Source organism: Mauremys reevesii, linkage group 27 (genome assembly GCF_016161935.1).
Source record: "Mauremys reevesii isolate NIE-2019 linkage group 27, ASM1616193v1, whole genome shotgun sequence".
In the NCBI taxonomy this organism is placed as follows: Eukaryota; Metazoa; Chordata; order Testudines; family Geoemydidae; genus Mauremys; species Mauremys reevesii.
The window spans coordinates 6,200,291-6,222,884 of record NC_052649.1 but is presented as its reverse complement, the minus strand read 5'-3'; the positions used below and the strand labels follow the sequence as shown (position 1 = coordinate 6,222,884).

At 41.7% G+C, this 22,594-nt stretch overlaps 1 protein-coding gene across 8 annotated transcripts in view; it reads left to right on the top strand.

Annotated features, from left to right (window-relative positions):
* The window catches only part of FBXL20 (F-box and leucine rich repeat protein 20), a 69,925-nt gene extending 49,383 nt beyond the window's left edge, over positions 1-20,542 (top strand). For 7 of the 8 annotated variants that reach the window (XM_039516525.1, XM_039516520.1, XM_039516524.1 and 4 more), the window contains 9 exons: positions 660-755; positions 2,130-2,256; positions 6,784-6,858; positions 8,700-8,830; positions 10,352-10,412; positions 11,042-11,086; positions 13,637-13,693; positions 16,591-16,803; positions 17,872-20,542. In XM_039516525.1, coding sequence (XP_039372459.1) covers positions 660-755; positions 2,130-2,256; positions 6,784-6,858; positions 8,700-8,830; positions 10,352-10,412; positions 11,042-11,086; positions 13,637-13,693; positions 16,591-16,803; positions 17,872-17,979 — 913 coding nt within the window. In that variant the 3' untranslated portion in view covers positions 17,980-20,542. The remainder of the gene's footprint in view (positions 1-659; positions 756-2,129; positions 2,257-6,783; positions 6,859-8,699; positions 8,831-10,351; positions 10,413-11,041; positions 11,087-13,636; positions 13,694-16,590; positions 16,804-17,871) is intronic. The other variant, XM_039516522.1, reaches the window with a different exon arrangement.
* Positions 20,543-22,594: the final 2,052 nt, after the last annotated feature.

Below are 22,594 nucleotides of genomic sequence, written 5' to 3'. Positions count from 1 at the left end.
TTTTGTTGCTATTCCCTCAGAAATGAATCCTTAGGCAGGTGAAATCACTGCCATTGTTGTCCGGGAGTTTGAAGTCACAGCTAAACAGCAAGCCCCTCGGATGTGCTCCATCTACTCTAGACTGCTGCCAGCACCTAGCTCCTGTTTCTAGTGTGCAGTATGTGCATTAATCATGTGATGCTTAGTACTTTCCCTTGTTCATTTTTAGAAGTTTCTCAGTACTATCAAAACAATCTTGAGCAGAAAGCTGGGAAAATAGGGTAGAGGGTACAGATGTAAGAGTTATTTTGGTCCCTTTGATAGCAGATGTTAGAAATGTCCTATAGAATGGTCTTCAGCATTGGGTTTTGAGCAAATGAATCCCTCAACGAAAGCTGAATGATTCAAAATGTGAAGAAAATCGCTGTCTTCTTCACACACACATAGACTGCTTAGAAAGAGCATTTCCTCTATCCTCTCTCCCACCAGCCCACCTCCAATACCTGCCCATGTTGTATTCTCCATCCTTTTATTTTTTTTAAGTGGGGGCTTGTGTGAATATACTTGTGCGCATAGTGTGTGATGGAAAAATGTACATGATCATTTCTGTGTACGTCTTTGATGGATAAATGTACTGTCTAAAGTATTTTTTTTTTTAATATATCTATATTCTCTTTCAGGACATGTACCAGCCTTAGTAAGTTCTGCTCTAAACTCAGGCACCTTGACTTGGCTTCCTGCACTTCCATAACCAACCTGTCTCTAAAAGCACTGAGGTAGGAACTGACAGCGTTGAGATCTAAATAGCTTGCTCCACCATGTCCCCTATTCTCTGAACTCCCCGGGTGGCGTTTTCAATAAGTGACTAGGTTACAAGGATTGCAATCCAGACCTAAGACATGAATGCTGAGCTCTGCTGGGTAATGCCTCCTGCTCTGCAAAAGAGATAGGAACTAAATAGAAGGTGCCTTGTCCTGATAATGATTAGCAGCAGTAGCATAATTGGATTGCACTGAGGTTTCTATTTTTATTTATTTTTTGAGCAGGGGGCAGAGGTTTTTTTAGTTTTTAATTAACGTGCCTTGTAAATATCTTTTTGTTAATAGTTGACTTTTGAATTACACAACTCCCATTGCATAGATAGCAAGTGTCCTGTAGTTGCAAAATAAAGACTGGCACATGATTACTTGTCTTAAACTGCTTAGGTGACATGATAACTACTTAACCCTACTAAATGTAATTGCCAAGTAATCTAGAAATGGAAGGGAATGACAGGCAATGGTGACAAGAGATTGTGACAGAAGAAAGGAGGCAAAAGAGAACCCTGACGGTAAAGATAGGGAGTGAAGCCTAAACTATTAAACAAAACAAAGTGAGTAAAGTAGGTTTTAAATAATGATAAATTCGTATATCTAAAAAGGATAAAAATATAGAAAGACTAATTTGAAGGAAAACAAAATAGTGAAGAGGCTGCATTGAGATATCAAAGGAATCAGAGTACAGAAAATGGAGAGAGGCTTGTTTTTGTAGCAAGCTTTCAGAAAATTGAGCCTGGTTTTTTTTTGTTTTGTGTTTTGTTTTTTTTAATGGCTTCAACCTGGCCTCCAATTTTATAGGGTCAGTTTTGTGCCTGCAATTATTTGCAATCACAATTGATAGCATTTACATGTCTGTCTACCTGACTGCAAATCAAATGTATACATTCTGTTTGTGCCAGCAGCTATTTTCAAGCACAGATTTGTGTCTGGAAAATCAGAGGCAGTATTTCAAAAATGAAGCCCTTTGAATCTGATTTAATGTTGGTTTGGCTGTATCTAGGCCTCTCAGCCAATAACACTGTGGATGTGCCCAGTCTCTGGACAAAGGGGTGAGACGCAGCCCTATGACCGGCTTTGGATGTAGTAGATCAACCTTCTTTTTTCAGAGTGCCACAATATTGAGTTACTGGTTTCCGAGCCTACCACTGGAGAGCTGCTCTCATCTGGGGATTTTTATGTTTAATATGCTTAATAAGCGAATGTTCCATGTGGGTGTGGGGTGTGCGTGTCGCTTCCTGTGCTTAGATGAAGTCTAGAAATTGGAATTTCCTGTAATCCGGCTTGAAGCTGGATTTCATAAGTTTCCACCCACTTTTCCTTTTGCCTCCCAAGTGAGGGATGCCCACTGCTGGAACAACTGAATATCTCCTGGTGTGACCAAGTGACTAAGGATGGCATCCAGGCTCTGGTGAGAGGCTGTGGAGGACTCAAAGCCTTGTTTCTGAAGGGCTGTACGCAGGTATGACTATGGAGAACATGTGCATTAAACTAACTACAAAAATGAGTGTCTTATGCGTTCAACGCCAGTTACAGCAATGAGTGTGAAGTATTGTAGGGCTTGTATTTCCAAACATTACCTTATTGAAATAACTATTCAAGATCTACCAACTAGACATTAAGTGCTTTATTGAAACTCTTTACTAGCTTTGAGCCCAGCATGAATAGCTGAACCCTGAATAATGAAAACTATCTAGTAGTGGAATCTCCCTGTTCAGAGGATGTCGTGAGCAAAATCACACTTGCGTTAACCTTTTTTTAATAAGCTATAAAATATCCTGGCTGTGTCCATAGACTTATTTTAGCCCTTTGTAGGAGGGTCAGACAGTAGTAGAAAGCCTGGCTATAGTTACATCTGGAATCACGTGATAAAAGTTCCTGACTGAGTGGACTCTTCCAGCTGGCTAATGTAGAATTGGACTGTAATTGTTTTGTTTCAGAGGTTTTCCTACAGCAAATTAGACACTTGGTACATCTCTGAAAGGATGGTACTATGTTCAGCAGTGCAAGTAGGGCGGTGCAGTCCGGTATACTGTACCAGCAAGATACTTATAGCTGGTATGGTGAACCGGAAAGAGGGCCCATGTCAGCAGCTCTTCCAGTGCGTGCAGCTGTACCGCCCCTGGTCCTTCGACGCAGGGTCTCCTCCGTCTGACAGCAGCCCCAACGGAGGACAGGGCTGAGGGGGCAGCGCTGGGAGCGGTACAGCCATTGGAGGAACTACCAGCCTTCTGCTCCTTTCCCCGCTGCAGTCCTCTGGCGGGGTTGGCTGCTGTACAGATGGAGGAGACCCTGCGTGGAAGGGCTGAGGTGCAGCCCCACGTTCTGCTCATTTTCCCCACTGTGTTTCTGAAGGCTCAGCGGGAGGAGGACAGAGCTTCCCCGCTGCCCCCAGGTAAGGGGGGTGGATCATGGGATGGGGACAGGGAGAGCGTGGGGGCCCCAGGCTTGGGGGCAGGGCGAAGTCACATGGAGGGTCACGTGACTGCCGTGGGGCCCCCTTGCACCAGTAAGAAATGGATTCCACTTGCACCACTGGCCATGTTGCTCTTTGGACTGTGTCCAGACCAAGATGTAGGATCTTCAGAACCTATTACAGGGATGGATCTTCAACCCTGACGCTTTAGAATAAAAATTGTGCATTAGCTTTTAAGGCTGAAACTTCAGTTACCCTTTGTTGTTTGGAGTTGATTTTCTTTAACCTTACTATTTTACATGCTGGGCCATGAAAGTACCCATGCCTCAAACTAGAATGAAATTCGCATAACTCTTTTCATACTCTAGGTATTTAAGAACTTAACAGGTTAAATATGGATAGGAGTGTGACTTTATTTAGGCAGATGTTATAGTTGTGAACTCAGAATAGCTGATATCTGCCTTGAGTATTAGAATCTCGTTTAGTGACGGGGAGGTTCATACCCAGGTTACAGGTCCTAACGCTTGCTAGCCAGAAACAAGCCGAGGGACCCCATTTTAATGTCATCTAAAAGAGAGTAGCTTCAAACAATGTAGTACCTTCTCTAGTACCCTTGGTTGTAGTGTTAGATATGAACGAAGTTCTGATGTAGGACTTGAATGTATGATTGTCTTGTGCAGACAGACCTGCTCCTGGCTAAATCAGAATGACACTAGAACCTGATACAATATTGCATCCCAAGAACATAAGAATCTCAAAGTGACTGTAAGCATAGGAATTACTTCAGCTATCAATTCTTGGCTGAGAGAATGGTAGTTAGAAAACTGGCACCCAGCTTGCTGAAGAACAGTGAAGGCAAGAGAAATGTTGTCCAAGAACATGGGAACAAATCCCCTTACTCCTTATTTAAAAAAAAAAAAAGGTAGCCATGGGATCTTCAATGCACATGCAGATCAGGCAGGAAAGACTGAAAGAGCAACATGCAGTAAACTACGTAGAACTCAGCTTTCCTGTCTTGGGAAGGTGAAATGCTGAGTTGTCCCTGCTGTAGTTCCAACGAGTGATTCCAGGAAATCTACATAATTAAAACCTAAGGATTAAACCTGTGAGCCATCTTCTTGGATGTACTTGGTTTGCTTTTTCCCAAATCTTGAAATTGTGGTGTGGGAGGTTTGGGGCTTAGGTTTTAGTTCTTTTTGTTCCTCTGAAACGGGATCAGTATTTTACCTGCTGTTGACATGTAAACTTAAATAACATTTACTTTCCAAAAGATTAGTCCCACTGTACATGAGTGTAGAAAGCGATACATTTTTAGTATGTTAAGTAAAGCAATAGTACATATACGCCGAAATGTTAGGACCATTGCCAGTAGTTTCCTAAGCTTACGTTACTGTGGTTTTTAATAGCCTAGGAGAATTGACTGGTAAGAGGTTTAACAATCCGAGCCTATTTTCAGAATTTAGATCACTGAAAAACAGCTCGAACTTCTGGTTATTTGTGGACTCCAGTGAAATATTGATGGCAATACATCCTTGTTATCGGTTATTTGCCATCTGTTCTCATGGGTGAAAGACTGGCAATCACTTTTGTTAGCAGCCAAATTAATATAGAGGAGGGAAAATGGTGGTATAGAGGAGCCCTATAAAGTATTAATTTATTAGAAACAAAATTTATCAAAGTTAAGAGTAATTTCAGCTCCCATTCCGTCTGTTAATCATGTATTTTTGACCTGAGCATAAGTTATTGAAATCAATAAATTAGGGCTGTTAATTAATCGCAGTTAACTCATGCGATTAACTCAAAAAAAACTTATTGCAATTTAAAAAAAAATCGCAGTTTTAATTGCACTGTCAAACTATAGAATACCAATTGAAATTTATTAACTATTTTTGGATGTTTTCTACTTTTTCAAATGTATTGATTTCAATTACAACACAGAATACAAAGTGTACAGTGCTCACTTGATATTTATTTTTTATTACAAATATTTGCACTGTAAAAAAACAAAAGAAATAGTATTTCAGTTCACCTAAGTACTGTACTGCAATCTCTTTATCATGAAAGTGCAACTTACAAGTGTAGGTTTTGTTTTTTTTTGTTACATAACTGCACTCAAAAACAGAACAATGGAAAACTTTAGAGCCTAGAAGTCCACTCAGTCCTATTTCTTGTTCAGTCAGTTGCTCAGACAAACAAGTTTGTTTACATATACAGGAGATTATGCTGCCCACTTCTTGTTTACAATGTCACATGAAAGTGAGAACAGGCATTCGCATGGCACTGTTGTAGCCAGCGTCGCAAAATATTTACGTGCCAGATATGCTTAACATTCGTATGCCCCTTTATGCTTTGGTCACCATTCCAGAGGACATGCTTCCATGTTGACGATGATTGTTAAAAAAATGTGTTGATTACATTTGTGATTGAGCTCCTTATGGGAGAATTGTATGTCTCCTGTTCTGTTTTACCCGCATTCTGCCATATATTTCATATTATAGCAGTCTCGGATGATGACCCCGCACGTGTTGCTCGTTTTAAGAACACTTTCGCTGCAGATCTGAGAAAATGCAAAGAAGATACCAATATAAGATTTCTAAAGATAGCTACAGCACTCAACCCAAGATTTAAGATTCTGAAGTGCCATCCAAAATATGAGTGGGACGAGATGTGGAACATGCTTTCAAAAGTCTTAAAAGAGCAACAGTCCCATGTGGAAACTACAAAACCCGAACCGCCAAAAAGGAAAATCAATCTTCTGCTAGTGGCATCTGACTTAGACGATCAAAACGAACATGCGTCAGTCTGCAATGCTTTGGATTGTTATCGAGCAGAACCTGTCATCAGTATGGATGCATGTCCTCTGGGGAATGATGGTTGAAGTATGAAAGGGCGTATGAATCTTTAGTACATCTGGCACATAAATATCTTGCGATGCTGGCTACAACAGTGCCATGCGAACACCTGTTCTCACTTCCATGTGACATTGTAAACAAGAAGTGGGCAGCATTATCTCCTGTATATGTAAACAAACTTGTTTGTCTGAGCAATTGGCTGAACAAGAAGTAGGACTGAGTGGACTTGTAGGCTCTGAAGTTTCCCATTGTTCTGTTTTTGAGTGCAGTTATGTAACAAAAAAAATCTACATGTGTAAGTTGCACTTTCATGATAAAGATATTGCAGTACAGTACTTAGGTGAATTGAAATACTATTCCTTTTGTTTTTTACAGTGCAAATATTTGTAATAAAAATAAATATCAAGTGAGCACTGTACACTTTGTGTTCTGTGTTGAAATCAATATATTTGAAAATGTAGAAAACATTTAAATGGTATTCTATTATTGTCAAACAACGTGATTAATCACACAATTAATCACAATTTTTTTATCGTTTGACAGCCCTACAATAAACTAACCTTGCAAATCTGTAGATTCTCAATCTCAGAGACAGTGGAAGATAGACTGTATGATGCTTGCATATTGCCATTACACACATTTTGAGAACTAAGTGGCTTTTTCAACCCAGTGACAATTCAGAGTGATAACTCATATTCAGTCTATAAATTTTTCTTTCCAGCTTGAGGATGAAGCTCTCAAATACATTGGAGCACACTGTCCTGAACTAGTGACTTTAAACCTGCAAACCTGCTTAGTAAGTAATCTTTCCTGTGATTCCCATATTACATGCAATGTAGCTATAAAGGGCATCTCTAAACAGGATTGAATAAGAACTACTGCACCCTTCAACGTTGTCATTTTTGCAGACTGGAAAATTGCACTTTGGCAAGTTCTAAAAATAAATGCTTTTTTTTTTTTTTGTGGTAGCATTTGGTAGAGTCATACAAGCCTCCAAAATAGCCTTGTTAGCTTCAGTTTGTGTCTCTTTGCCCTGCCCACAGGGCTTCTAAGTACATTTGCAGGACTAGCTGGAAAAATTCTTTCCTTTGAGCTGAATGTAAGTTTGTTTGCATCCAAACTTTTACGGTAGCCTTTAAAACTGAATCAAGCAGCACATTTGCCCTCTACAAAAAGACACTGAACCAGCCAAGAAACAGAGCTATAAAATAATGATTGTATCTCAAATCTTCATGGAACTTCAGACACCTATTTACAAACTGGGGAGCAATGAAACTTTCTACTCTTTACTTAACGGATTTCTTTAAAACATGTCTGGGGGAATGAGGTGTCTCTGGGGGAATGAGGTGTAACTGACAACAATGCTTAGCTGCTGCTATTTTCTGACTCTGCCTCAGATAAGCATGTATCTTACAAAGATATTGGTGTATAATTTGGAACTATTAACAGTGCCAAAAATGTACTTTTGAGCCAGAAAAGGAACCAGGAAGAGTTCTTTGTGTACATCATCCAGTTCTTCTGATATGGCAGCATTAACAGACTGTCCCCAAAGTTGGAAGGGGCTTGGAGATTTGTAGATCTGTGCCTCACTCAGTAGTGTATTTTAAGGAGTAGTGTTTACACTCTGAAGGGAGATGTATACATGATTGGCACGAGGATGTTGTCAACAATAACTTTTCACTATTGACATTGGGACCTGGAAGATGCAACTTTTAGAAGGAGCTGAAAGGAAAACTAAGTAAGTTTCTTGCTCACCTTTCATTTAACCCTTCGTAGAAGGTTTTTTTCCTTTTTTCCTACTTGAGCAGTTATTCCAAAAGAGCTACTGCCAGTCTCCAAGCTGGTGCTTTCCATGTGGGAAATCAACGCTGGCCAGGTCACAGAACCCAGTGAGGCCCAGTTTGTTCCTGTGTCTATATACTGACTCGTCTCTTCTCCTTTCTTTATCTCCTCCCACTGTATACCTTGGTCTTGCCATCACACTCTGTCCTCCAGCTGGCAGGGCTCAAGTGAGCTCCAGAACTTTGTTAATATTGCTGCTGTCAGCCAGCATGTCACTCTCCTGACAGGTTCTGCCTCAAATGTTGCCATCCCAAACTGGTTCCTGGAGGTAGACTGAGGTCCAAATGGATGCAGCTCCATTGATCTTAATGAAGTTACACAGGTGCTGAATCTGACGAGGATTCAGACCTGTGTCTTAGCACTTATCTCTTGGGCACCGAGGCAGTAAGACTGAGTTTTAAAAGGCTGTTTGTAAAACTAAGCTGTGGTGATGTTGTGACCTCTAACAGACTTTCCTAATTAATCTTTCATCCAGAATTACTTTGTCGGCATTGCAGAGGAAGCTGAGAGCGCTGTGGTGTTAGGCAGCAGATTCTATGGTGCCATCCCCTAAAATATTTGCATGCCTGTGGAATCAGCTGCAGACTATTTATAAGCCATATCAGAGTGCCTTATGCTGTTTCAGCTATCCCGTAAAAATATTTGAACACATTTCTTGGCTGATAAATGTAACTTGGTCTTCATCACTCTAAGTTGAATGCCTTCTTGCTTGTCTCAAAAGGTAAAATTGGACAATGCATTGGATCTTCATCATCACCACTAATGGTTCTGATGTTTTGTTTTGTTTTCTTGTAGCAAATCACAGATGATGGTCTCATAACAATATGCAGAGGATGCCATAAATTGCAATCCTTGTGTGCCTCAGGCTGCTCTAACATTACAGATGCCATCTTGAATGCACTGGGACAAAACTGCCCGCGGCTTAGGTAAGTTTTCAGTCTGGAGTCTCACAATGCAGATTAAGTAAAGATGTGGGTGACCTGGTAATGGAACTCCTTGACTTTTTATTTATTTATTTTTTTTTATTCTAAAGGTCAGGACTTCTAGTCCAATCTGGAAGTCCACTAGTTTACCACTGAAGTTATTTCCAGCTGTCCAGCGGGAAGAGGCTGACAATGAGTTAGTTATGTCCTAACTTCTGGCTCCAGAGAATATAATTCTACAAGATATCTTGCAAAAAGAACAGGAGGACTTGTGCCACCTTAGAGACTAACACATTTATTTGAGCATAAACTTTTCGTGGGCTACAGCCCACTTCATCGGACTCATAGAATGGAACATATAGTGAGGAGATATATATACATACAGAGAACAGGAAAAGATGGGAGTTGCCCAGCCAAGATATCTTGGTGCAGCAGTGTTGTGTGCCACTCTGATGAGCTTGTATAGAATTAGTGACAATTTCCTTTTTCAGTCCACGTATTACCTTATTTTTGGTTAAAACAACTGAAATTAGTCCACAGAATTTTTTTTGTGTTAAGAACTGGAAACAAGGTTTAAACTGCATTATTCCCTGCTTCAATACTTAGTTGTTAATGCATGTTGAGGATAGTTTGGAGCAGGTGAAGCAAAAAATAGTGGGCTTTTTTGTTAATTTTCACAATTTCAGACAGAGAATGGGCTTCAGGTGCCATCTCTATAAAGATTTTACAGCATAATTAGGAAAATGACATGGCGGAGAAAAGAAAAAAGATGAGTATTGTCTGGTGTCTGTTACAGCTGTGTGCCTTGCTTTAATTTGGCTAAAATAAGTGGTGTCCAGAATAGAAATGGAATTTTTATAATAAGCTTAAAAATAAAGTAAAAGATTATGGATACATGTATCAGTTTTCATATATATACAGTCCGAACTTTGAAAGAGGCAGATAAAAATGCTGTGATTCCAACTGGATCCCGTGTTTATGTTCAACTCTGCCTGGAGATCAGCTGCGTAAAATGCCAAAAACCAAAGTATCTCACACATTTAAAGACAGTCCTGATCTTAAATTTTTAGAAATGGAAATAATGCTCTCCCCTGCAGCATTATAGCATTGAGAAGTAAAACATTATAAAACAAATGAGGGAAAACGGGGAGGCACCATGAAACTGCAGTAGCAGAAGCAAAGAATTTTTGGCAGCCATCTGAACGGGGAATGAGCAAGTTGCTATCTAGAAAACTTTAAATCCATATGTTATGGCATTAAGTGCTTATTCTTGCATGACCTGAGCAGCATCATGAAATATTATTCCGTGTAATACGCTACCTCATGGTGAGATTATCAAATGGAGTGAAGGGGGACCTGCATTCAAATGTGCATGAGTATAATACTCCACGGAAATAATACTCTTTGAGAGTACTGCCTTGACTTAATCTCTTCCTGCTCTGCCCCCAATTTTTTCATAAAACAGACTCTGTAAAGCAAAATGATCACCCAATAGTTAGTACATTCTTAATTCTTTCTGTACAGAATATTAGAAGTCGCAAGGTGTTCGCAGCTAACGGACGTGGGCTTTACCACTCTGGCTAAGGTAAGAGCTGCATTCCACTTTGTACCTGGTGCATCTCTGTTTCCTGGGAGCTGAGGGTAACAGTAGCTGTCTCCCATGAATTTATATTTTGCAAAACATCTCTTTTTGGTTTTGCAGTTGCGTGGAAATGAGAGGGCTAAGTAGATCAATACATTGTTCATTATTCCTTAAATTTTCAACATTGGTTTTAGCCACCCAACTCCCAATTTAATGAGTAATATGCATCTAAAGTCAATGAAATTATTAACATTTAGCGGGAAACAAATCCCTGTACAATTTCATGCATTAGACAGATCAGCCTGTACTCCATATGAGTAACACTGAGTTTAACCCCCTTTTCCTTTCTGTAGATTTAAAAAAAATAAAATAAAGAAGTTAGTAGATATTTTATACATGTCTTTAAATGGGCAGGCTTGATAGATATTCAGTATTATGCTTGTTTTTAGTAGCATCGTCCTCCAGGGAGCAACAAACTCTCTGTCATCCTGACCAACTTTGGAAAGAAGACTTTCTTTTCAAACACACTTCATCTGTGTTGAGAAAGGAGGGATCCAGTAATTTTACAAGTACTGACTGGGCTTTGTGACTAATTTGCTTGTGTGTTTTTATTTCCTGCCTGCACGATATAGAACTGTCATGAGCTTGAAAAAATGGACCTGGAAGAGTGTGTTCAGGTAAGAGCCCAGGCTTCTGACTGTGGTGGTTTCATGCAGGAAGTCTCAGCAGTGCGGAAACATGGTCTGTGACAAATGTGTCTCGGTTTTAATAACCACACCTAAAGGGTCAGAGCACAGAATCCCAAAATAATTTTTTTTTGAATGAAGACAACTTGTTCCAGAATCCTGATCAAGAAAAAGAGATGATAAGTTTGGACAAGATGAATTACTTGTATGTTTGATCACCTCTAGTCCAGTTTTCAACAGAGAATTGTATTGAAAGAATATTGAAAATGTTAAAATAATCTGAAGATCCCATCAAATCTAGACTGTGTGCTTGTCTGCTAAAGACCATGTATAGTTCTGCAGATCTAGGCACCTTTGGAAAAACCTGGCAACTGCAAGAACTACAAGCTTCAGGGTGAGATCTTTGCTTCCAGTCAATGGAAAGGTCTCTGGTACATAAACTGATAGAGATCAGTAAAGGTAATCTCCAAATATTAAATGTTACTGCAGCTGAAGCATTTGAACAACTGTGACCTTGTACGTGAAGGTGGAGGGAAATAACTAGAAATAAAGACGAAGTGCCCTCCAACCAAAAACCTCCCCAGAAGTCAGTGAGCTGTAATTCTTCACCAGCCTATGAGTCTGTTATCTGACGTTCCTAATAACTCAGTGCCACAGACTCATTCAATGGGTTTTTTTTAGAATGCCCTTCATATGTGACTGAACACTGTCCTTTAGCAAATATGTCGTGAGAGTGATAAGATTAAGGTAAAATTTAAAGGTAAAGTGAAATATTATGTTAAGTGGGTATGAGGAAGCCCTTAAAGAGACTGAATACCATAAGGGCAGAGCAGTTTTCAATTAGAAATGGATCAGAAGACCATGAAGGTAATAGGGTTTCACCTCCTGCAATGAGAAAATAGTCTGGCCCCAACATTCTGCACTGCCTGATAATTCTAGAATAGGGATTTCGGAAGGCCACAGAAAAGGAAATGACAGTAGTCCAGACAGGAAGTGATTTAAAGCTGTGTCCAGTCTTCCTGCTTTGTACAGAGACAATCTGAAAAGGTGTTTTTGCGTTTAAATGGCAAGGGGAGTCAGGGTTGTATGTTTCTTCGATTAGAAATTCATGTCTTGTTTAGTCTGGAAGGGTACGTCTACATTACAATAAAAAACCTGAGGCCCTCAGACTCGGAGCTCAGATCAAGTGACTCGGGCTTACAGGGCTAACAATTGCAATGTAGCTGTTCAGGCTTGGGCTGGCCCCCAAGCTCTGAGACCTCCTGAGGGGGAAGTGTTCAGAGCCCAGAGTCCAGCCCAAGACCAAACATCCACACTATAATTATTAGCCCTGCAAGCCCCAGTCAGCTGACCCAGGCCAGCTGTGGCTGTGCTAACAGGTTTTTTTATTTCAGTGTAGACATACTCTAGTGACTGTGGAAAAACTAGTGAAGTGAGGACACTTCAGGAGCCAGAGACCGAAATCTGAGCAGTTTAGAGCGGAAGGGGTTTTTAGCAGGCTGTTAACGCCTATTTAACTTCAGTGATAAATGAACATTTTGGAGAAATGTATCTGTAAGTATTCTGTAAAAAGCAACACAGAGTCCTGTGGCACCTTAAAGACTAACAGATGTATTGGAGCATAAGCTTTCGTGGGTGAATGCCCACTTTGTCAGACGCATTCACCCACGAAAGCTTATGCTCCAATACATCTGTTAGTCTTTAAGGTGCCACAGGACTCTGTGTTGCTTTTTACAGATCCAGACTAACAAGGCTACCCCTCTGATACGTAAGTATTCTGCTCACTCCAGCAAAACCTGGGAAGACCCAGACATTCCTTATGTTTCAAATGGGAAGAACAAGAAAAGAACATAAGAACATAAGAAAGGCCGTACCGGGTCAGACCAAAGGTCCATCTAGCCCAGTATCTGTCTACCGACAGTGGCCAATGCCAGGTGCCCCTGAGGGAGTGAACCTAACAGGCAATGATCAAGTGATCTCTCTCCTGCCATCCATCTCCATCCTCTGATGAACAGAGGGTAGGGACACCATTCTTACCCATCCTGGCTAATAGCCATTTATGGACTTAGCCACCATGAATTTATCCAGTCCCCTTTTAAACATTGTTATAGTCCTAGCCTTCACAACCTCCTCAGGTAAGGAGTTCCACAAGTTGACTGTGCGCTGCGTGAAGAAGAACTTCCTTTTATTTGTTTTAAACCTGCTGCCTATTAATTTCATTTGGTGACCCCTAGTTCTTGTATTATGGGAATAAGAAAAACTTTTAAAAACCCTTTTAAATTACCTATCATAAGGAAACAAAAAACAGACCCGATTTCTTAAAAATCCTTTCCAGTCACCTTCTAAAGAATAATAGGAACCTTTGGCTGAAATGTGATCCAGAAACAGACCAGTTCTGGAAATGTTTGAGATAGTGATTGCCATTTCCAATGCGGGAGAAGAATGGTGAATATGTAAGATACTAATTTGGGTTCATGTTTTGGTTGGGAAGAAATGGCCATACAAAGATTTCAGTCTTAAAAGGCTTTGTCTCTCTTCCAGATAACAGACAGTACGTTAATCCAACTTTCCATATACTGTCCACGGCTTCAGGTGTTGGTAAGTGTTTGGGCAACAGTTTTCTGTGTTCTCACTTCATAAAATGGGAGCCTCCAAATTTTGCCCAACTGAAGATTGCCTCTGCAATCTGCCAGGCATGTGATGGTTGTATCTAGTCTGTATAACATGGAGTAGACTGCAGCCCCTTGTCATCCTGAATATGGAATTGTGACCTGTGGAAACGAGATTGCAGTCCCAGCGTAGTCAGTCCTATGGATATCAAAGTGCACTGTAGTCATTAGCTTTCATGCCTTGCTTTCCTGCCAAAACCCTTCAGACACCTTTCCTTTTCCAGTGGCATTTTATCCTCTCTCCATTCTGTGAGTTTACAGCTCCATTCTGGTTCCACAGCTCTGATCACACATTGTATGATCCAAAAAAGAAATTCTTCTCCGTCTCATTACTGCATTGCAGTTGTCTGCTCATTTGAAGGCTGTTTCAGTGATTCCACACTTTGTGGCCTGAAAGCAACAGGCCTTGGTCCGGGATTAAGTTTAGCGGTTTAACCAGTCTTCCCCACAGAAATATTAATAATAATAGTAATATATATGTTTGGATTTTTATTTGTGTTTTTAAAGCAATACTTCTGATCTATGAGTGCATTAATCTGTTCAGACTTTATATAATTTGGAAAGTAATTATCCTGGCACATGTTATGATCCTAGATCATAGAAGTCTATATAATTCGTTCAGGGGCTGGGCTGTCTGTCTGCCCTGGGAGGGAGAACAAAGATGAGCCTGAGGTTTAGGAGCACTCAATTCAAGTCTCTGCTCCACCACAGACTTTTCATGTGACCTTGAGCAAGTCACTTACCTTCTCTGTGCCTCCATTCTCCATCTGTACAATGCGGGTGGCAGCGCTACCCTGCCTCACGCAGGCATTGTGAAGAGCAATATATTAAGATTTTGAGGCAGTTCAGATACTGCAGTGATGGGGGCCAGTTAAGTATGTGAGATGGAAATCTGCAGCCACCCTCGTTTCCTTTCTTCACACTATACTTCAGAAGCTGTCGCTGCTGAAAGACAGTTTAATAGCACTCGTCGCCTCTGAATCTTACTCCATGTGTGAAATGTGCATTATCGCTCTCATACAGGAAGTTTTGACTTGTGGGTTAGCATTTAACAGCCTTGGCTACAGTCCTACAAGGATGTATTAATAGAATAAAGGGCATAAGTGATGGCCCTAAATAAAAAGACCTGTGGTAGGGATGGAGGAGTTTAAAGGAGTTCTCTTCACTCATTTGGAGCGTGAATGCTTCTGGCCTGTAACCTATTGAATCCAGCTTTGACAAGCCTCGATGTTCTGTATTAGTCTCTAGTGAGTTAGACATCACATTGTGTTGGGAGTGTCTGCTCTAACCTGAAGTGATGTGACAACAAAGAAAATTTTCTCACTTCTAAATAGCATGTTCCTTCCTTGTGAGGGGAGGGACAGCAAAGGCCACCAGGGAAGGGAGCGCTCACTGAAACTGCTTGCACTCTACCTGCCCTGTGCCTTAAAGTGGCAGTTCCATCACTGACGGCATTTTAGAGCTGAAGTGTTCAGACATGCTGGCTGTGCTTCCTTGCACCCTTTGGACAGGAAAGTCCTGTAATGTTGGGTTTCTCTCTGTCTGCACAGTGCTTCATTGTCTTAGCTGCAAGTTTCTGCCTCTGGAGCACTCACCCAGTGCATTCTCCTCCACAGTCATCTGTGCACCAGCTCTTGTTCCTAGTTCCTCCGCAAAGTAAATGGTACATGAACTATGCAGATGCTCTGGTGATGGACTGACATCACTCACAGTGGTGGAATGGTGAAGTCTCCCAGCTCCCTGTACAGTTCAGTTTCACATACAAGAATATTTAAAAATAAGGGCAGCCCGCAAATGGTGTGAAAGTCTCTGTCCTTACAGATCCAGTACCTACAGCTCACAATAGTATCACCACTGTGACTGGGGTACTGTATAATACTGTAGTACTGAAAAGCGGGTAAACTTTATAGTTGTTTTCTTTTGACATTACATGGCTGTACATGTGTTGTATGTAAGACAAGGGAGGTAATTTTTTTCTACCCTGCTCTGCCCTGGTGCGGGCTCAGCTGTGTGTCCAGTTTTGGGCACCAAACTTTGAGAAAAATGTAGACAAATTGGAGAGTTCAGAGGACAACAAAATGATCCGAAGTTTAGAAAAACTGACCTATGAAGAAAGGCTAAATTAAAAAAACAACCCTTGGCATCTTTAGAGGTGCCGGGAGGTGGTCGGGACACGCACCTGATAACAGGTTTCAAATATGTTAAGGGCTGTTGTAAAGAGGACAGTGATCAGTTGGTCTCCATGACCACTTAAGGAAGAACAAGAAGTAATGGGCTTAACCTGCAGGAAAGGAGATTTAGGTCAGATACTAGGAATAACTGTCTAACTCCAAGGATAGTTAAGCACTGGAAGAAGTTACCAAGGGAAGTTGTGGAATCACTGTCATGGGAAGCTTTTAAGAATCAGCTGGACAAACACCTGTCAGGGATGGTCTAGGTATTCTTGGTCCTGCCTCAATGCAGGGGTCTGAGGTCCCGTTCATCCCAGCATTTCTATGATTCTATAACTTGACTGGCTCCTTTCTCCGTTACATCTACATTTATATGAACTTCCTCTGTGGCCTACAGAAGTCTTGGCTAGTTAGAGAGAGGCACAGGGACTCTGATCACCAGAGTTCACAGCTCACAGCCCTCTCCAGTATCAAGGGACAACTGCAGACATGCCCAGAACTGTGATATGGCAGATTTGCTCAAGGGTGTTTTATCCTTCTAGGACTTTATTTCAGTTCTTCCCGTCATCTCTCCAGAAAGCTTCCTAGCCTGGTGTTCTTGATGGTTGTACAGTACTGTTTCCAGAGACCACTAACCACCTCTGTTTGGCTGCAGAGTTTGTCGCACTGTGAGTTGATCACAGATGATGGTATTCGTCACTTGGGGAATGGTGCCTGCGCACATGACAGACTGGAAGTGATCGAGCTGGACAACTGCCCTTTGATCACAGATGCCTCCTTGGAACACCTGAAGAGCTGCCATAGCCTGGAGAGGATAGAACTTTATGACTGTCAACAGATCACACGGGCAGGAATCAAGAGACTCAGGGTAAAAAAAAAACAAACAAAAAAAACCAAGGCTTTTACTTACACGTTACTAAATGGCTGGATGGGGGAGAGGGTGGTTGTGAGGATCCAGACTCACTATAATCTAGGCCAAGTCCTTAAAATGCCTGAGTGCTTCAAGGGTAATGCCATCATCTGTTAACATGATAGCTGCTTCATTCAAGAGAAGGCTGATGACAGGTAAGCACTAGCTGGTGGGGAAGGAATGCTCCCTTCCTTCTGTGTAGGATCCAGTTAAAGTTCCTGCTGAATAGAACTAAAAAGGAGTACGGGAGAAGCCAGCTCGCTAATGCTCACTTCACAGATCCACAAACTGGATGATGCCCCCTCGAAACCTGGGAGTCTCGCCTCACTTCTCAGCAAAGAAATAACTTGAGCTAGTGTTCATATTGAGTAATCTGATGAAGTATATGACAGAGCACTTCATATTGATATTTTCCCCATGTGCTAGTAAATAACTCAATCTAATCTCTTGCACAGCATCTCTTGATGCCTTACCCTTTACAACTTGTTTTTTAACCTACTGGCTAATTCAAATAATTTGGTAATCTGCAATATGTCCCCAAGTCACAGTGCAAATTTGCAAAGTTTGACTGTTATTTCATGATATCATTTAACATTAGTAGCTTGGCATAAGTAAACTATAGCATCTTAGACCAAAGAAGAGCAAAAAACTATTATTTAAGGCTATCACTGCCTCTCCATAGCTCATCCAATAAGGATTTTTTTGGGTGAGGAAATGTGGTTTTGGTGAACTCTGCTGGAATAGGAGAGGTTTCCAGGCCACCCTCACTAAGCAGAAAAGGGAAATTGTAGATGAGAAAAAGAACTTGGTAACAGTCCAGGAAGATAAAATTCCAACCCTCTGCTCAGGTCTGTAAAAGGCTTGATATTTTGTGAAAGGAAACATGCTTTTATTTAGGTGGCCAAGCTCAGAAAAAATATTAGGCCCTTCAGTGTCTTACGCACTTTTCAGTTGCTCGCCTGTGTGTGACTGGGTATTGCACTGCCACAGCTGTTCTTTCTTTAAATACTGTGTTTATCTTTTCAGACCCATTTACCCAATATTAAAGTCCATGCCTACTTCGCTCCTGTGACTCCACCTCCATCAGTAGGGGGCAGCAGACAGCGCTTCTGCAGATGTTGCATCATCCTATGACATTGGAATTGGTCATCCTTGCAAACTGAGTATTTAATTACACTTCTAGAATTACAGTGGACACCTGTATTTTCAACGAAAGAGATCCCAGTGTCATTTGCAAGGGCCAGTGAAAAGGGCTGTGGCACCGGGCCCCTGTAGCCACCCATACACACGCATATACACACGCACCACCTGTTTCAGCAACTGATGAACTCTGTGACGTGGGAGCTGGATATGTGTTGTCTTTTGCTGTAGGTGGATTGATACAATTCTGAACCATTCCTACTGGGCATGCTCAGAAGAAACTACTGGGGAGGGGGTTGTGCAAACCCAAAACGACTGCTGCTGGTTTTTGTTTCTTGTTTTTGTTTTTTTTTTAATGTTGGAACAGCACCAAAATCCTTTGAAGTTGGGGTGGGAGGGGAGAGAAATGAACGTGCTTTATTCTTGCATCCACTGTCCAAAAAAAAAGGAGGTTTTGTTTTCCGTTCTTCAGTAAGCGAATGAAAACAGCAGCCATTGCGAGACATGATTTACTGTGCTTCGGTACTTCCTTGTTTCCATGCTAACACACTGAGCATGCTCACATTGAAGGTTCATCAGTTTCTTCTGTGTTTCGTAGCATTCAGCTCAGAGGCTTCCTAGATTGTTGTGATGATATAGCTTGAAATCTGTAATGTCGGCCTCAATTTTTTACCCCACCCACTGCTCATTTTTTTTACAGATTTCTAATTTAGTAATTTTTTGAGATTATTGAACATAAGTTATTTATCAATAAAAATAAGACACTTTTTACCATTAGAAGGCTGCGCCTGAAACTGCCTGTCTGATGGAAAGAGCTTAAATAGAAAGAGAGAGTGGAGCGCAGGCTAGGATCTCATGGGCTTGTTTGCCCATTTTTACCAATATTTGGGTCTCACCTCTTTTGCATTTCAAGTTTTACCCCAGCAAAGAGAACATAGCTCACAATACAGGGGACACAGCTACATTCTACAGTCCAACTAATATTGATTCCCTGGCTCCTGCCCAAAAAAGAAAAAAAAAAAATCAGAATTGCATTACTGCTTGTTGCCCTCATCAAGGAATGACACATTGTTTGAAGCAGAAGGGACAGAAGACCTGAAAATCTAACACTGATTATTGCCACATTGTCGTGTATTGAGTTTGTGAACTCTCAGCAACTTTGCTGACGTTTGCATGTTCCACAGGTAAGTGTCTTGTCCTGGAGAAGCATCCATTTGAGTGAAATGGGAGCTTCTTCTATGTCACAAGGATATACCATGCTTCCAGTTCCTCCCAACTTTCAAAAAGGGTATGTTCTAGCACATTGACGTGGTTGATCTATATAGCAGCTGCGTTTTGAGTGATTCAGGCAAGCTTAACCCTGCTGCGTCAAGGGAATGTAGAGAACCTGAGAGAGCCTCCATGTAATCATTGATTCCTTGATACCAGGAGTCCAGATTGCCCAGCACAAAAGATGCTAACAGACGCGCTGGCATTGCGGGCTTAATGGGGCTGAACTTGATCCGACTATAGCAGGTTCCTGGAAGGGGCAATCAGGTGTAAGGAATTGCCCTTTTCCTGCTGTCAGCACTCTGCGATAGAAGAGAGAGCACATGTTTTGTGAATTGTTCCCGACTGACTGAGACACAGAGGAATGAGTGTGCTTAATCATCGTAATTGTCAGAGACTGAGGAAGCGGCACTCCACCTTTTATGGAGAAGAATTACAGGAGATGGGGAAGAAGAGATGGTTTTCTAAAGTACTAGTAATAGATTTCAGAGCTCTGAGGGGTCTGTTTTTTCCCCTGCACATTTATGTGGAGGGCAGCGTGTTACCTTCCCCGGGCTGTCATCACCACCTGAGTCATTCAGGCAGTTAAAAGGGTCATTTTTAAGCACTGTATAAGCTATGTTCCTTCATCTACAATTCATTTCACCAATCCATCAGTATGTGTTTGTGCATCTGCGAGATCTTGTGAATCTGCTGGAAAGGCACGTAGAAGAAACCCAGTATGCACTGTTTAAAAGGATACTGACAGCTGTTTTCCCCCACAGGTTTTAATTTTTATATCTGTTATATTCATTAAGCCTTTTTTGGAAGCTGAGATAATCTTTCCCCTCAACAGCAGAGCTCAAATTCCATTTGCAAAACTTGCTACTTTCCCTTGATTTCAATATGTCAGAAGGAACCTGGCTACGGGTTTACAATGTTGCAACTTATTGGCCTCCTGAGCAAGTCAGATGTATGTCAATTTGGGCACTAGAAGTGGTCAGTGTTAGCACAGCTCTGGGAATAATCTTGTAGTTAATTTCTGGTGGGGCAGGAGAAGAAAAAACAGTGATTTGGTAAGTCCAACTACAGAGGAGCTGTTTAATTTCTTGGCAATGGATTGCTGGGGGGGTGGGGGTGGGAGGAACACACTTAATTTAGAATCCAAAGCGTTTTCTTAAACAGGGTAACCGTTTGTGTGGCATCCCAAACTACTTGACAGAGTCCATTTATGTCAAGAATCTTTTTAATGGTCTCTTCCTTATGTTTTGTATTTATAAATACCAATAAACAACCACTTTCTAAGTTTTGTCTTAGCAGAAGAATGCGTTTGTAGGGAAAGAACTTCAACAGTTTAGTGTTTTGGACAAACTCTGGTGTTTGGAATTCTAGCATAGGTCCCAGGTGCATTCCCACTTTGTCTTGGTTAGCCATCAGTCAGATATATGGGATTTCTAGGCACTGGAGGCAGGGTTATGTCTCAGCCTAAGTGTTGATGATGCAGAGGTGGTAATAGACTTGAGCACCATTGTTTGACCTGATGAATACAGGAGGTATCACGTATGGAGATGAAGGGATCGTCATTTAGGGGGGTGGAGGTTTTTGAGGGGGAAGTGGTGGGAAGTAGTGGAACTTCTTAGAGGTTCAGCGAGGAGCAAACCTGTGCTGTTTATCTAATCTGATTTGAAGACTTCCGCTTGTGCCAAATATGCGAGCTAAATTGAAGGACACCAGACTTCTTTCACTGGAGAGTGTCGTCTCCAGCGACTGTCAGTGCAGGTCTTAAAAAAGACGTATCAGGCCATTGACTGTTGCATTTTTTTATTGGCTCCCGCCTTGCGCACCCACCAAAAATCCCCACATGCAGCCTAAATTGCTGGGGTGATTCCATGGAAATCCATGTGATCCACAGTGATGGTATAGGTTGAACCATGTATTAATTCCTCTGCGTAATCTGTATCTGTCTTTTCAACACGCAGCAGCAGCAGCCGAGAGTTGTCCATGGACTGGTGCAGTGGTTCTCAAACTGCACCAGTCGATGCACTTTTGGGAGGGGGAGTTGGGGACGACCTTCAGAACAGACAAGAAGGTAAAGTAAATGAAGATGTGTCTCGTACAAAGTGGCTCACAGAATAGACAGAGAACCTCTGGACTAATGGAATTTGACATCCTCCAGTAGAGGTGCTGTGAGGAGCTCTAACAACCAAAAATAAGAGGCTTTTTTTAATTAATAAAAAAAAAAAAGACAGCAGTACTTTCAATCATGATTCTAGAGCTGCTCCTGAAAAGGGTGGGACGAAAAGGTGTAGCATGCTGTCACAATGAATATTTAAAAAAAAAAAACTAAACAAAATTCCTATTTTCTAAACATTATTGTATTCTTCCTTTTTCCTTTTTTTATTTTAATCGAATGTGTTGTTCATGGCTGGCCCATGGTGTTGTGTTTTGGTTTTTTGGAGGGGGGGTGCAGGGGAGACCAGTATGACAAGATTCTTCACTACAGTGTCCTATTAGTGGGGGTGGGCAGAGCCGAGGATTGAATGGACCTGTCCACACAGAGTGTGGCTTAGTGTTTGTTTTTTGTGAGAGGCATCCACCCAACTTGACCAAACTGCAGATTTTTCTCTTTGTGCGGCTTTACCAACGATACTGCAGAGTTAACCAGAAAACTCCCAGGCACCGGGAGTCACAATCCTGCCCCTCAGCGCTGGGCTTCCCAACCCCATGCCTACCCTCTTAAGGGCTTTCCAGGCACGTACCAAAAAACATACTTTGATCTTTCAAAGCTTCAGGCCAAAAACTTCACAGTCCACATTCAAAAATCTGGTATCTTGCCTTCTTAGCCCTTCATTTCCATCCTTGAGGATAACCTTTCCCTGGGTTACATGCCAAAACCCACACAGTTGCGGGCAATTGCACAGTTGGTGGCAATTGCAGTAGCCCGGGTGCAGAGTGGATTCCTCAGCACAACGCCACATCTCCAGTGAAGTCTGCTGGGTTTTTTAAACGCTTCTCGTCTTGTTTACAATCCACCTCAGATCACTTCTGCTCCCTTGTCGTTTACAGCTGCAGGGAACGTGGCCTTGTACCTCTGGATTCCACAGTGGAGTGACTGTCAGTGCGACAGGGCATTGCTCTCCTATTGCTTCTCCCTACCTCCCGGCAGGCAGGGGAGGAAAAGGTTATCACATGTTGCCGTGTCCTTGCAGCCACCGAATGGGTCTAGCTTTCCACACCACATTTACCTTCTGGTTTTATTTTTACTTGGACAGTGATTTTTTTAAAGCAACAGCCAAGGTACGTGAAATTGCCAGCTTCACCAAACCCGCCTCTGCTGCTCCTTCACCCCTCTGTCCCCACT